Source organism: Muscardinus avellanarius (assembly GCF_963383645.1).
Source record: "Muscardinus avellanarius genome assembly, chromosome: 9".
Taxonomy (NCBI): Eukaryota; Metazoa; Chordata; class Mammalia; order Rodentia; family Gliridae; genus Muscardinus; species Muscardinus avellanarius.
This window is the reverse complement of record NC_137795.1, coordinates 7,952,636-7,968,426: the sequence shown is the minus strand read 5'-3', so window position 1 is coordinate 7,968,426 and position 15,791 is coordinate 7,952,636. Positions and strand designations below refer to the sequence as shown.

Below are 15,791 nucleotides of genomic sequence, written 5' to 3'. Positions count from 1 at the left end.
ATAAGCATCTCCTATTAAGAAGAGTCTCTTTTTTATCGACTACTAATCTCCTATTTGAAAAACTAGAAGTAATCCTGTGATGCACACCCACAACCCCAGTACTTGGCAGGCCGAGCCAGGAGGACCAGTTTCAAGACCAGCCTCAGCAAGTCAGCAAGACTCAGCAACCTAGGGAGAGCCCATCTCAAAAGAAAAGGTTAAAAAAACAATTGTGAGTGTGGCTCAGAGGCAGAGCCCCTGGTTTTAATCCTTAATCCCACAAAAAATTAAATAAAATTGATTTTCTTAAAATTTTGTATTATCCAATATGTAGGTCATTGTCAGACATTCCTTACTATCCCCAAAATGTCTTTTTAGTCTAGTATCCAATCCAGGTTCAGATACTGCAGGATTGTTTGACCAACCACTTTTAATGCCACCGGGTTTCAGGTATTTCATAATTGTATTGCTTTTGTGCATCTTTAGACAAAAATCACCAAATATTTTGATGTATATGGAAATTGAAGACTTGTCCACCAAATGGTCAGAAAATTAAAAAAAAAATAGCTTGGAAATATTTAACCTCCTACCTAAGAGACAGAAATTTAAATTTTCTTTATAATGTACCCTTTGTGAAGAGGAAAGAAGTGATATAATCTGTGCTAAATCCCAATTTACTAAGAGAAAAAGCATGAGAGATGTGGATGCCAAAATGCCCACTGCTTTACGCTGGAGCGCCTGGGACCAGGGTGGTCTAAACAAGTATTCCAAAAATTGCAATATAAATGGCCACTGCGTGCTTAGGAGCTGGGCTTGCTTCCGCATCTCTGACTAGCACTGAAATACCAGGCTAAAAACCCTCACCACCAGGCACTTGTCACCACAAGATGTTTTAGTCACCCTATAAAAGTTACATTTCTGTATTTAAGATAAGAGAGGAATTTCTGGAAAAGGGAAGGAAAGACATGGGAGAATTCACAATAAAAAACGAATCCTTTCTTCTAATCTAGTTTGACCAGTAAAAGTAGGACGGTGTAACTTTTTCTCTTGTCAAGAAGGCAAAGTAAAATTAAAGGCATACAATATTTATATATTTAAAAAGAGCCACCTAACCGTAAATAAGCAATGACCTTCAACAGATGTAATAAAAACGTAAATTAACAATAAAATATAGTGAGCCAATCTGAAAAGCCATTTCTTATTATAATAAAGGACATAATACAATTAATCAAAATAACTTAAATACAGCAGTCTGGTTTGGGAGGTATAGGGTAAAGACACTGGAAAATGTGATTTTAAAATGAGAAAAGAATATTCTATTTTCTCTTTCAAAAACTACTAAAAATGAAAACATATGGCATTATTAACCTAGCCAATGACATAATTACACAGTATTCAATTTTGAATACTTTTCACCTTTCCTTTTTAAATGATGGCTAATCTGGGTTTATTCATTTAATCAGATGTAAAATAATCTACTCTGAAATACTCTAAAAATAATCTCCATTAAGAGACCAGGGTGCTTCCCGACTCACACTGTCTGGAGGAAGACCGTGTTCATCGTGTAGTGAAACAAGTGTACACACACACACACACACACACACACACACACACACACACACACACACTTGCAGGTAGGGCTTGTCTCTAACCAGCCTCGCGCCTCCAATCCGCATTCTTCGACAGTGAAAGGGTTGGGCCCCAGGAAAGAAGGGCTGGGTCCAGCCCATGGAAGGCAGGCGCTAGGCGTCAAGCCTCTCGTAGGGATGGACTGCCCACCTCCCATGCGTGGAGCACTGGGAGGCCCCGGGGACAGTCCTGCCACACGGAACCAAGAAAACAACTGAGACAGAATGACTTTTCCTTCTTTGGTCTTTCTGTGGTACTAGGGGTGGAACCCAGGTGCCTTCTACTTCTTGGCTACACTTCCGAACCTATTTTCTATTTTATTTAGAAACAGTCTCACTAAGTTGCTGAGAGCCTCACTGAGTAGCTGAGTCTGGCTTTGAACCTGTGTGGTCCTCCTGTCTCAGCCTCCCAAGCGCTGGGATTACAAGCATGCGCCACCATGCCCGGCAGCATAATAATTTTTTTAAAAGTGTTTAAGATATATTTATTACTTTAGTTTAAAACCATTTGATTTTTTGGATACTATTGCATAACCTGAAAAATTCTTAAAATGCCAGCCAACATGAGCCCTCTGTCACTGTTGATACCAACCTCAAGAAGGCCAGCTTTTGTGGTCACCACCAACATGTCAGAATTTCCCTCGTCTTCCATAGTAAGCAACTCTTCAACTGGAGAAGACGCTCGAAACTGGAATGGTGTGCTTGCTCCACGAATTTCACCCTTATGGGTAACGTAACAGAACTGATAAAATTCTCCATCATCGTTTGGAAGGTAATACCCTAGGAGGTGGTTAACAAAACAAAATATTAAATGGCTATGATAAAATGGATGTTATTTCAATTTAGATACTTGCCAACTCTCACTCTCCACACTGTTCTTAACACATTATCTGGGATGTGCTTTCTTCCTATAATTCACAAATGTGTCAAAACTAGGCTTTTCTTCCGCCTCGAATATACCCAAAGTTTTCATCTCCGAGGTCTAAACTTATACCCCAGCACAAGCTCTCCCCTTTCACTGGGGCAAAATCATCTCACTGTGAGAGACAAGTACACGCTCTGCAGGGAAGGAGCTGGAGGGGCACAGCAGAGAAGACCTAGGATAAAAATCTGAGTGTGGGAGTGGGAATATGTCATTTAAAGAAATTTCTCCTGCAAGTTGACATTCATTACTCGTAAAAAGGAAATATTAACTAAAGGAGTGTGCTGCACATATGAACTGTGTAAGTCAAAAGAAGATGAAGCTTATTGGGGCAGTAAAACGAAAGAAAAAAAAAGAAAAGAAAAGCTTTGGACCCACACAGATCTGTTGAGGAATTTCAGCTCTACCACTATTTACTTAACCTCCCTGAGCTGCAGGTTCTTATCTGTGAAAATATACATGAGGCCATATATCTTGGCGTTCCTAAGTCATCCACAGACTATACCATTTAGCCGCTATCTGACAAATAAAATGTGCTTACTATCCGTTTCCTTCTTTCTTCAACTGTTACCTTCCCTTTTAAGCATTGCTGGACTGTCCTAACTCAAAATAATTTTTCTCTCTCTCAAAAGAGCAGAAGAACATTAGTGCAGACACTGGAGAATTTGAATACTGTTTACACTCTAGTCAAGAGTACTATTATCAACCTTACGTTCTTGGTTTTTTAATAAATGTATTATGGTCATACAAAATGTCAGCAGAAGCTGGGTACAGAAATTCTATGGCCAGGTGTGGTGGTAAATAACTGTTACCCCAGGACTTGGGAGACTGAGGCAGGCTGGTTTGAGGCCAGTCTCAGCAGCTTATCAAGACCCTCATCAACTTAGTAAAATCCAGTTTCAAACAAAGAAAAAAAATAGAGCTAGGGGTATAGTTCAGAGGCAGAATGCCCCTGGATTCAATCTCTAGTACCACAAAAAGAATCTTGCTAATAATCTGCTCAAAAATATGGTTCAAATGCCATTTGAGATAAATACTATTCAGAGCTGCAATTTAAAGCTGATTGTCTAGAAAACCTGCCCTCAGATTAGTAATGTTTGTTGGGAAAAACAGACAAAAGGTTTAAAAACTAAACAAACGTTATGGTCTTATTAGCACTCGGTAAGGGTGTTTAGGCAAGCGATCACACCAGGGCACTGTCAGCGTCTGGGGTTTAGCATGTCAGGGTCCCCAAGCCTCGCTCCTGTCAGCGAGGTCACGTGGATGGTGCTGACTGATGCGTCCTCCTACATTCTAACTCTACGACTAAGTTTTCCCATGAGCATGCCCCGATGGCTTCCTTATAAAATGAACAATCTAGGCAAGCAGGACCTTTTATTTCTGTGTTTCAAAACTCAAAATAAAAATGATTATTGTTGAATTTTTAAAGTTATTGCATTTATGCTTGGTTCCCATGGTATAAAGAGAAATAAACTATATGCTTTTTAAAAAATACTTATACTTCTTGCTAAAGCACTAATCCCTAGAACCACTAGTCACTAGAACAAATTCAGCAAATTATTTTTAAGAGATAATCAAGCTGGGCGTGGTGGCGCATGCTTGTAATTCCAGCATTCGGGAGGCTGAGACAGGAGGATCACAGTTCACGGACAGCCTTAGCTACTTGGTGAGGCCCTTTGCAATTTAGTGAGACACTGTTTCAAAATAAAGAATAAAATACCTACCTCAAAAAAAAAAAAAAGAGACAGACAACCAATCATAATAAAAATGACTAGAAATAAACTCAGAGCTTTGAAGAAAACATTTTAACTGTTAACAAAGCCATAACATAATATACACATCTGTACGTACACTACTAGAAGACAAGCTATCCATCTAAGGTATGTTTTGGGTTTGTGGGGAGGGTGGTGCTGCAGAGCGAACCCCAGGGCCGTCCGCATGCCAGGCAGGCACTCTACCACTGAGCTGCACCTGCCGCGCCTGGAGCATCTTGCCCACATCCCCGTATTACACTACAAATTTTAAGCCCGGAATTTTCTGGCACATATTACACTACAAGTTTTATCCTTGAGCTTTTTGTGGCACAGAGCATAAGGGTTGTTGTTGCTGGTTTTTTTTTTTTTTTTTTTGCAAGCTCCATGCAGTTACTCTGCCAATTAACGTTTACACCCTATATACAAAAACAAAGAAAAAAACGTAAAGGTTTTTTTTTTTTTTTTTTTTTTTTTTTAAATGTAGGCCACCGAAATCCAAAACACTGACACCACCAAATGGTGCTGAGAATGCGAGTGGCATTCATTGTTGGCAGGAAGGCAAGATGGTGATCACTACGGAAGGCAGTTCAGCAGTTTCTTACCAAACTGAACTTACTCTTACTATGCAACCCAGCACTCACATTCCTTGGGCATTTACCCAAACGAGGTGAGAAGTTATCCACACGAAAACCTGCATGGGAATGTTTACAGAGGCTTATTCATAACTGCCAACGGTTGGAGTAGTGAAGAAGTTCTTCAACAGACGAATGGATAAACAAACTGATGGGTCTGGGGACACAGCCCTACAACAAGGTGTGTGTTCTGCAGTGTCAGAGGCCCTGGACTTAATTCCCAACATAGCGAAGGGGGAAAAAAAATCCAGGCGGACGTGGTGGCGCACGCTAGTAATCCCTGCGCTTGGGAGCCAGAGACAGGAGGACCGCGCAGGTCCGAAGCCAGCCGCGCTGGCTTAAGAGATCCTGTTTCCAAATAAAAATATAAAAATAGGTCTGGGAGTGCAGCCCAGAGGTAGAAGAGTTTCCAGGAACCTCAGTACCACCAAAAAAACAAACAAACAACGATATATCCATATAATGGAATATTATTCAGCAACAAAAGAGAGCTATCAAGCCACAAAAAGGCATGGAGGAATTTTTAATGCATATAGCTAAGTGAGAGAAGTAAATGTGAAAAGGCTAGCTACTATATGATTCCAATTATACAGTATTTAGAAAAGGCAAGATTAGGCTCAGGCCGAGGGATGCACACCTGTAATCCCAATACTTGGGAGGCTGAGGCAGCAGGTTAGAGATCACTCTCAGCAATTTAATGAGGCCCTCTGCAACTTAGTGAGAACCTGTTTCCAGATAAAAAGATGAAGCAATCCCCAGTACCACAAAAAATAAATAATGTAAAAGACAAGATTAGAAAGACAGCCAGGCGTGGTGGCGCACGCTTGTAATCCCCGCGCTTGGGAGGCTGAGACAGGAGGATCGCACAGGTTCGAAGCCAGCCTCAGCTACTTAGTGAGGTTCTCAGCAACCTAGTGAGACCCTGTTTCCAAATAAAGTATAAAATAGGTCTGGGAGTGTAGCTGGAAGGTAAAAAAGCCCCTGTGTCCCACCCCCAGTACCACAAAAAGAGAAAGAAAGACAGACAGACAGACAAAAATGCAGTGATAGTCAGGAGTTTGCAGGGAGTTCCCAGGAGCAATGAGCAGGCAGAAAGAACAAGGATCTGGGAGCAACGAGGCATTTCTGCACAGTACTGCAGAAGCGCCTTCCTCCATTCATTCCTCAAAGTCCACAGAATGCACATGGCAGAGTGAGCCTTAATATAAACGATGAACTAGTAAGTCAACAAATACCACACTAATCGACATGTTGAAATTAAAGAAAAACCAGAGAGGTGGGATAAGTAGTTACGAGGGAACTCTACTTCTTGTTTTATTTTCTATAATCCAAAAACTGCTCCAAAAATAAATTTAGAAGAAAATTAGGCTGGGCGTGGTGGCCCTCACTCGTATTCCCAGTTTGGGAGGCCGAGACAGGACGATCACAGATTCAGAGCCAGCCTCGGCAACAAAGCAAGGCTCTCACAACCTCCTAGTGAGACTGTTTCCAAATAAGACATAAAAATATCAGGCTGGAGGAGTATTTTGGAGGTAAATGCCTCTGGGTTCAATCCCCAGTACCAAAAAACAAAAAAACAAAACAAACAAACAAAAATTAAACCGTCCAAAGCGGGTTCATCTGAACCTAGTTATGTAGACATTGATTTTGCACATGTCCCTAAAGTCCAAGTCAGATACTGCCTAATATAAAGCAGATAATTTTAGTGTAAATAAGACCATATCAATTAATGTTAATTTTTTTTTGGCAGCACTGGGGATGCAACCCAGGGGCATTCACCTTTCAAGCTACACCCCCAGCCCTATTTTTTATTCTTTATTTTGAAAGTCTCACTGAGTTGCAAAGGGCCTACATAGCTGAGGCTGTCTGCAAACCACGATCTTCCTGTCTGTCTCCCAAATACCGGGATTACAAGTGTGTGCCATTATGCCCAGCGAGTTAACAATTTTTCTAAAAATCTATCTACTATGCTATCAGACTATCTACTATGAAGAACCACTTCCAAAACTTTGAAACTGTGGTAGTTACTTAATCTGCCAGCGCATCTTAACACAAATCTTAAAGCACATATCAAGATATTACAAATTTGTTCCTGTAATATTTTAGTAACTATTTAAATGTGTTCTTGACAGTGTTATATGTTATTTTATATATGTTAAAATGTTCTGATACAGAGTCCATAAACTTCACCAGAACAAACAGAACCCATGGTATATAAAAGGCCAAGAACTTGCTCTAATACAACCCTGCAACAATTCTGTGATAAGTTTCTGAGTAAGACTACCATTTACCATTTTTAAAATTATGGTAAAAACGAGTAACATAAAATGCACGGCTGCCATCAACTTAGAGCATACGCTTCAGTGTCAATTAGCACAAGCTGCTGTAAAAGCACCACACCATCCACTGCCGGGACTCAGCCTGCAAAGCTGAAGCCGAGGCCATCCACTAACACCCCACATGCCTCCCTCGCGGGGCCCTGGCAATCACCACCCCATGTTTTAACCTGTCTACTCTGGGCATTTCACATATGTGGAAACATACAATATTTACTTTTTTATGACTGGCCAATCTGACTTAGCATAATGCCCTCAAGGTTCATCCATGTTGTGGCATATGACAGAATTATCTGAACAAGAGCATTCTTTTAAATGTTACTGTAAGCCAGGCGTGGCGGCACATGCTTGTAATCCCTGCGCTTGGGAGGCTGAGACAGGAGGATTGCATGGGCTTGAAGCCAGCCTCAGCTACTTAGTGATACCCTGTTTCCAAATAAAATATAAAAAAAGTCTGGGAGTATAGCCCGGAGGTAGAAATCCTCTGGGTTCTATCCCTAGTACCACCAAAAAAAAAAAAAAAAAAAGTTACTGCAATGCCAAGCCAAGAATAAATTTCTTTCTTTTTTTTTTTTTTTTTATTGGTGCACTGTATTCATACATCATAGTGGGATACATACTTTTGTAGACATACATGCACACTTTTCCCAGTCAGCCCCCACCCAATCCCCACCCCATTCTCTCCCTATCCCTCCCTCCCATGCTTGGCTTAGTAGTTGAAATCTAGTATTATGGCAATTTATCTAAAATTAAAAATGATAATCTCACATAAAGAATAAATTTCGTATACTTGGGGGTTTTGTTGTTGTTGTTGTTGTTGTTGTTTTTGGTGGTACTGGGGTTCCTGGAAACCCTTCTACCTCCGGGCTACACTCCGAGACCGACTTCATATTTGTTTTATTTGGAAAGAGGGTCTCTTAAGCCAGCATGGCTGGCTTCAAACCTGCGCGATCCTCCTGTCTCTGGCTCCCAAGTGCGGGGATTACATACGTGCGCCACCACACCCGGCTCATATACTTTATACCTCTACTTTTATAGAAACCTTCACATGTCAGAATTAACATAGCTATTTCTAAATACTGTTATCTTTGTGGTTTCATCTAATTTTCCTCATCTCTAATCTGCTACATTATTTTTAAGCAATAATATTTTAAAATTTTGGTTTTTTTTTTTTTTTTTTTTTTTGGTGGTACTGGGGTTCCTGGAAGCCCTTCTACCTCCGGGCTACACTCCCAGACCTATTTTATATTTTATTAGGAAACAGGGTCTCTTAAGCCAGTGAGGCTGGCTCGGAACCTTCGTGATCTTCCTGTCTCCGCCTCCCAAGCACAGGGATTACAAGCGTGCGCCACCACGCCCAGCTAAAGTATTTTAAACGGATACATAAAAACACATAAACTGCACATTTTTAAAAAGTACACATTATGTAATGAGGCTAAACTTATCATCTCAAACATTTATCACTTTATGGCAAAAACATTCAAAATCCTTTTTCTTCTTGATTTTGGGAAATACAGTGTAGAATCATTATCTACAGATACCTTAACGTGCAGTAACCGTGCAACAGAATTGCTTACTGTGACTTTGTGCCCAATGATCAACCTTTCCACAAGCCTCTCGCCTCTAGTACTAGTAATAGTACTGGTTTCTCATTTGGAAAAAAATATCATCAGAAGTAAATAAATGGAAAGAAACCCTCTCTTCAAATAAAATGTTAAGATAACAACAACAAAAAAAACCTTCTAAATGTCTATTACAGTACCATGTGAGCTGCACTTGACACAGACATCCTTATGACTGGCTAACAAACTACTCTGACTCCGGTAGGCAGACAGGCCTGGACACTCATCACAGTAACGGAACAGAGCGCACGGGGTGCGACCTCCGAATGGCAGGAAGCCCTCTGGTTTCCCCAAGCTCTTCAGTGTTCAGCCCTTACCTTGAAAGGCCAGCACACAGTTGACTGTTGACCCGTCTACATAATGCTCAGGCATGGGGGACCACAGAAACGTATAATAGTCACGAGCGGTACTCCATCCAACCTAGGGAGTGACACAAAGAGGAATGTCAGGAGAGCTCACCGTGTGCCAGGCACCGCCAGGCTTACTGTTTTAACTATAAGTTAAAACATGCATTTAATATGCTGACGAATCATGAGGCATTTGAACATGAGGTAAATAAACTCGTTTTGTTTTGATTTTGTGGTCCTGGGGACGGAACCCAGGGGCATTCCACCTCCGAGCTCCACCCCAGGCCTATTTATTATTCTTTATTTTGAAACAGGGTCTCACTGAGTTGCAAAGGGCCTCACTGAGTAGCGGAGGCTGGCTGCGAACCCGGATCCTCCTGTCTCAGCCTCCCAGCACTGGGATTACAAGCGTGAGCCACCACGCCCTAATAAACCTGCTTTGTTGGTATTCTGCTACTGGGGAATGAGCCCAGGGACATTCTATCTTCAAGCTCCATCCTCAGCCTTCTTTCTTCCCCAATTTTCTTATTTTGAGATGGTGTCTCACTAAGTTGCGGAGGCTGGCCTCCACCCTGCCATCCATGTCTCAGTCACCCAAGTACTGGGATTACAGACAGGTAACACTATATCTAGCTTGACCGTAGTTTACTTAGCTAAAGTCTAATACTACAAAATTCTACATAATTTGAATATCAGAGTTCCTATTATGCATTCAGATCAATATGCTGTCTATTTTCTCAAAGATAATGTGTAAATATAATCAAATATAAAAAGCAGTTTTGCTTAAATATGATGTAATTAAACAGCAAATATATATATATATATATATATATATATATATATATATATATATATATATATATATAGTGTGTGTGTGGTACTGGGGGTGGAACCCAGGGACATTCTACCTCCAAGCTACACCCCCAGCCCTATTTTTTAGTCTTCATATATTTTGAAACAGGGTCTCACTGAGTTGCAAGGGGACTCGCTAAGTAGCTGAAGCTGTCCGCAAACCGCGATCCTCCAGTCTCTGCTTCCCAAACGCTGGCATTTCAAGTGTGATCCACCACACCTGGCTAAAATATATATTATTTTATACCTCTAATTTTTGTCTTTTTTTTTTTTTTTTTTTTTTTGCTTCCTAACCCTTAAACCCATTAACTAAATTCACAAATCACTCATCTTTGGCAGGTCTTACTTATAGGCAATTTCTAAGGTTTTTTTTTTTTTTTTTTTTTTTGGTGGTACTGGGGTTCCTGGAAGCCCGTCTACCTCCGAACTACACTCCCAGACCTACTTTATATTTGTTTTATTTGTAAACAGGGTCTCTTAAGCCAGCACGGCTGGCTTTAAACCTGCGCAATCCTCCTGTCTCCGCCTCCCAATCGCGGGGATTACAAGCGTGCGCCACCACGCCCGGTACATGATTCCATTTCTATGAGATAAACTCTTAGAAACAAAATAGTGGATGCAAAGTTGGGGCAGAGAGTAGTTGTTCAGGTTCAGTTGTGCATAATGAAAAGTCCTATAATACTTTTATACAACAAGGTGCATATAGTTAAAACTGATGCATTGTATACTTAAAATGGTTAAGATGGTAAATTTTATATTATGTGCTTTTTATTGTTAAAAAAGAAAGGTGGTGCATACTACTGGGGGGCTGAACCAGAAGACCATCTTAGACTGGAGCTTGAGCCAAGGAAATCTAAGGCCAGCCTGGTGGGCAGGAGGGAGGGAAGAGAGAAAGAAAAGCACATATAGAGACGTGTCAAATGGTATGTTTGGTCCTTGCTGCGCTTTCCATAACTGAATCACATTAAAATATGTTAGGGTGGACCACACTCAAACAGAGAAGGTGGACATCTGGAAATTATGTATGAGTCCATTGTAAGAATAATAAATCTAATTAGAAGAGTCAATAAATCACAAAGTGTCCAAACCACGTTGTTTCTCTGTTTTATTTTCCTTGTCATTTGGCTAGAACTTCATTCCAAGAATGGAAGGAAATACTTAAAACCATTAACAATGCTAACCATTATTATGTTTTAGGTACCTAACAGATAGTGTAATACTTATAGTTGGCCAGTAGGATTGCTGGTAATGCTAATGTTCTTATTTATGTTTTCCATATTTTCAAAAATTATTATTTTAAGAATCAATGAATTTTTTTAAAAAAAGAGAAAATAAATGAAATGAGACAGGACTATTCAGGAAACCAAGGCCAGAAAACAATACAAAAGATGAAGGAAGCCAGGTGTGACAGCACATGTTCATAATCCCAGGAATTGGGAGGCTGAGACAGGAGGATTGGAGGCTGGCCGCCAGCCTCAGCTACTTATGAGGGCCTCTGAAACCTAGTAAGACCCTGCTTCAAAATAAAATAAGACAGGTGTGGTGGCGCACACTTGTAATCCCTGCACTTAGGAGGCTGAGACAGGAGGATCGCGCAGGTTCAGATCCAGCCTCAGCTACTTAGTGAGGCTCTCAGGAACTTAGTGAGACCCTGTTTCCAAATAAAATATAAAATAGGTCTGGGAGTATAGCCTGGGGGTAGAAAGCCCCTAGTTTCCACTCCCAGTACCATGAAAGAAAGAAAGAAAGAGAGAAAGAAAGAGAGAAAGAAAATAAATAAATAAATTAGGAGTTGAGGGTGTAGCTTGGAGGTACAATGCCCCGGAGTTCAATCCCCACTACCACAAAAAAGGGAAGAAAAAGAACAAAGGAAGGGAAAAGAGAAACAAAAGCTTACAACAAGATATTCAAGCACAGTACAGGTCCGCTTTCTCTACCAGTCAATTCAGTTTTTGATCTGGTGGGCTTCATGATACAGTGAGAACTGTCCCTTACTGGGAGGTTTTGTGTTCTAGTACAATACTCTAAGGACATAACCATTTTATACTCCCAATTTCAACCAGAATAGTATCTGAAATGTGAAAATAATAACATTTTGTTTTGGTTTGGTTTTTTTGGTTTGGGTGGTACAGGGGATGGAATCCAGGGGCTTTCTACCTCCATGCTACAACCCCAGATCTATTTTATTTTTTGTTTGGAAACCACATCTCACTAAGTTGCCAAGAGCCTCACTGAGTTGCTGAGACTGCCTCTGAAACTGCAATCCTCCTGTCTCAGCCTCCCAAAGACTCTTGAAGTTAAAAAAAAAAAACCATGGAACTTTAGTATTACTATAAATTTTAATGCTAATATCATTTGTACCAACTATAAATATTAACAAATTCCTTATGCTAACGTGTTTATGTAACTAGGACCAAATCCAATTTATAAGCAGAAAGAAACCTAAAAAATAATGTAATATTATTCTACTACAATACTGGATTTAATAAAGACATGGCATCGGCTACGGTTCTAAATCTTATTACTTCAATTCTATCACTACGGCAAACACAGTTGAACTTGCTTAACAACTGTTCACAATTTCGGATAGATCTCTCAGCAGAAGAGAGACCGATACTGAACGCCCCTCTGCATGGCGTGCAAGCCTCAGCTCAACATTCAACAGGTAGCCTGGTGCTCGCCTTCCTCTGGCCTCGGTCTGTCCCCACATCTACGTAGGGGAGAGCACGGCAAACGCTCAGATGAGCGATCTCTGTAAAGTACGAAGTATCAAGCACGTGAGCCACATTTAGTTATAGGTAAAGTCAACCACCAGGCATGGTGGCACATGCTTTAATCTCAGTACTTGGGAGGCTGAGATGGAAGGATCGCAAGTCTGAGGACAGCCTCAGCAATGTAGCAAGACGCAAAAAAATAAAAATAAAAAGGTCTGGGGTGTAGCTCAGAAGTAGAACGACCTTGGGTTCAATCCCCAGGACGGCAAAATAAATAAATCAAGGAATAATAAATGTAACCAATACTGAAGGAAAAAGAAGAAAAGTGCTATTATTTCTTTCTTTTCTTTTTGGTGCTGGATATGGAACCCAGGGCCTTGCATATGTGAGGCAAGCCTACACCACTGAGCAACATCCCTTTGGAAGAATAAAGCTTAAACCCTACAAGCCCGTCTATACCCTCGTCTGGCTCTACTATTTCCTTACTTAACCTGGGCTGCAGCCAGTTCACTGGCTTAACAATGCACTCAGGACACTCGATATCCTCTGTGCTCTGGTTTCTCTCCCACCCCCCTTCTCTAACACAAATGGTACCTATATATTATTTACACTGCTGTATGTCATTTTGTATATAGCTACATGCCAACCTGTTAACATGTTCTTCATTAGGTAATAGTGTTCAAAATCATTCATTTTCTTCCTTGTGTCTTTCTGAAATTTTACTACATGCTTAAACTTCCTATTGAATTTTAAAGTATTTTCCAGGAAAGGAAAAAGATTAAAAGGATATTCTACACAATTTTCCCCCCCTTGGGATTACAGAAAAGTTACAATCTTAGAGTGCATAAAGAAAGAGGTATAGATTAGTACTACAAAACAAAAATAATAGCTAGGAATCACACACACACACACAAAAAGCTGCAAGTGAAATCTGATTAAGGACCTCTGCACAGAAAGCTGAGTTACTTGGTCATAGGAGCATTCTGTAGATAACACCACTAGAGAATTTCAGGTGCTAGATGTATAATAACTCTGTGGTTTCCCAGAACCCCCCCCCAAAAAATGTTTTGAAGGAGAAAGATATATTCAACCCCTATTTTTATATTATAGTTGAGACAGCAGTTTAAGGAACAGATAGCAGTAAGGGAATAAGACAAAAAAGCCGGGAGACCAGGTAACCTACTGTGCTAGTCTTGGAGAGCGACACACAGGGTGTAAGTATAAAAGCAGTGAGCCGAGGGTGGTGGCACGCACTTGTAATCCCAGTACTCGGGAGGCTGAGACAGGAGGATCCGGGTTTGAGGCCAGTCCCAGCTACTTAGTGAGGCCCTCCGCAACTCAGTGAGACCCTGTTTCAAAATAAAGAATAAAAATGGAAAGGAAAAGGATTCTGAGAAAATTTTCACAAACCTGAGCCAGGCTGAACCTTCTGATAAGAGAAGAAAACCTAGTAAAATGGAGTTTCCAACATTTTATACTACCATGCACTATTACTTTATTTCACTATTTATTTCAGTGTTTACACTCTATATTACACTCTACTTTATTTCAGTATTTACAAAGCTGAACGTTAATGCAGAGCTTAGACAAGCTACTTACCAATCTACTTAAAAACAAAATGAAAAGTGGCTAAGGGGAAGACATACTCAGCACACGCTCTCACCTTGAATATTCCAACCCAGTCCTTGGGATGTGGGTGGATATGTGACGTTAAGGTGTAATGGCATTCCAGATGCGCGTTAGGAAGGTAACTCTTGGCCACATTCTGAAAGATGACGTGGGCAAAGTTGGACGTCTGCAATGGGACTTCTTGAAAGGATGTCATTGTGAGTCTGAAATAAGTTACATAAGTTAAATGATAATAGCTAGGAAACGTCTACCTTCCAAAATGCATAACTTATGAAGTGAATTTCATGGATTTTACGTGTTATAAACATTGAGAGGATACATATTTTTAAGTATTATAACTGTTTCTTAAAGTTGTGATTAAATATAAAAATACAAATTGTGAAATATCTAAAATCACTATGGATCAGGAAATTACATGGGGGTTACAAAACAAAAGGGGGGGGAGATCTCAACTCTCCTGGAAAGCCTGGCCCTCTGCTTCTGTTCCTACCAGAAGCACATCAGTGCACACGCTGCCGGTACAGAGCTGCTGCTGCTGCTGCCAACAGAGAGCAGTCATGGGGACAGCTACGCCCGTGCTTCACTGGCTACCAGTCAGTCAACCTTCTCTTTCTACATAAAGTCCTTGAACATCACCATTTTCCTCCCTAACCCAACCCAAGCTCTAGGCCCTTACAATTGAACCCGATGCTAACCTCTTTGTGTCTGCATTCTCCCCCGTCTAAACCTCCTGAACCAGTATTTCTCAGCCCTAGTTTCACATTAGAGTCATTAGTAGCCTTTAAAAAGTAAAAACAGAGCCAGGTGTGGTGGTGCGTCCCTGCAATCTCAGTACTTCGCAGGCTGAGACAGAAGGAGCACAGATTTGAAGCCAGCCTCAGCAATTTAGCAAGGCTCTCAACAACCTAGTGAGACTGTTTCCAAATAAAAAATAAAATAGGACTGGAAGTGTAGCTCAGATGTAAAATGCCCTGGGTTCAATTCTAGTCCACACACACAAAAAGTAAATGATGGTGGGAAAAGTATTCTCTCATAATCCCAACTACCAGAGAGACTACGGCAGGAGGATTACAAATTTGAGGCCACTGAAGGCAACTTAGCAAGATCCTGTTTCAAAATTTTATTTTAGTAAACAGGGCTGGGGCTGTAGTCAACGGCAAAGCATCCCTGGGTTCAACCCCCAGTCACTATAAAATATAAAAGAAAAAATGAAGATGATTTTCTGTGACTGAGACGGGGCAAAGGCATGCATATGTAAACTTCTCCCAGCCTCTCCTAGTAATCGTAATTCTACATGCAGCCAAGATAGAGAAGCCACACTTAAGACTCACTCAACTCAACCTCTTAAGTCTCCTCTGCCATTCTCACTCGTTTCC

At 40.7% G+C, this 15,791-nt stretch overlaps 1 protein-coding gene across 4 annotated transcripts in view; it reads right to left on the bottom strand.

The window, feature by feature from the left end:
- TAX1BP1 (Tax1 binding protein 1) overlaps positions 1-14,611 on the bottom strand; it is a gene marked incomplete at both ends in the record, with an annotated part of 43,026 nt that extends 28,415 nt beyond the window's left edge. For all 4 annotated transcript variants that reach the window (XM_080701942.1, XM_080701943.1, XM_080701945.1 and 1 more), the window contains 3 exons: positions 2,200-2,387; positions 9,191-9,293; positions 14,450-14,611. In XM_080701942.1, coding sequence (XP_080558068.1) covers positions 2,200-2,387; positions 9,191-9,293; positions 14,450-14,611 — 453 coding nt within the window. The remainder of the gene's footprint in view (positions 1-2,199; positions 2,388-9,190; positions 9,294-14,449) is intronic.
- Positions 14,612-15,791: the final 1,180 nt, after the last annotated feature.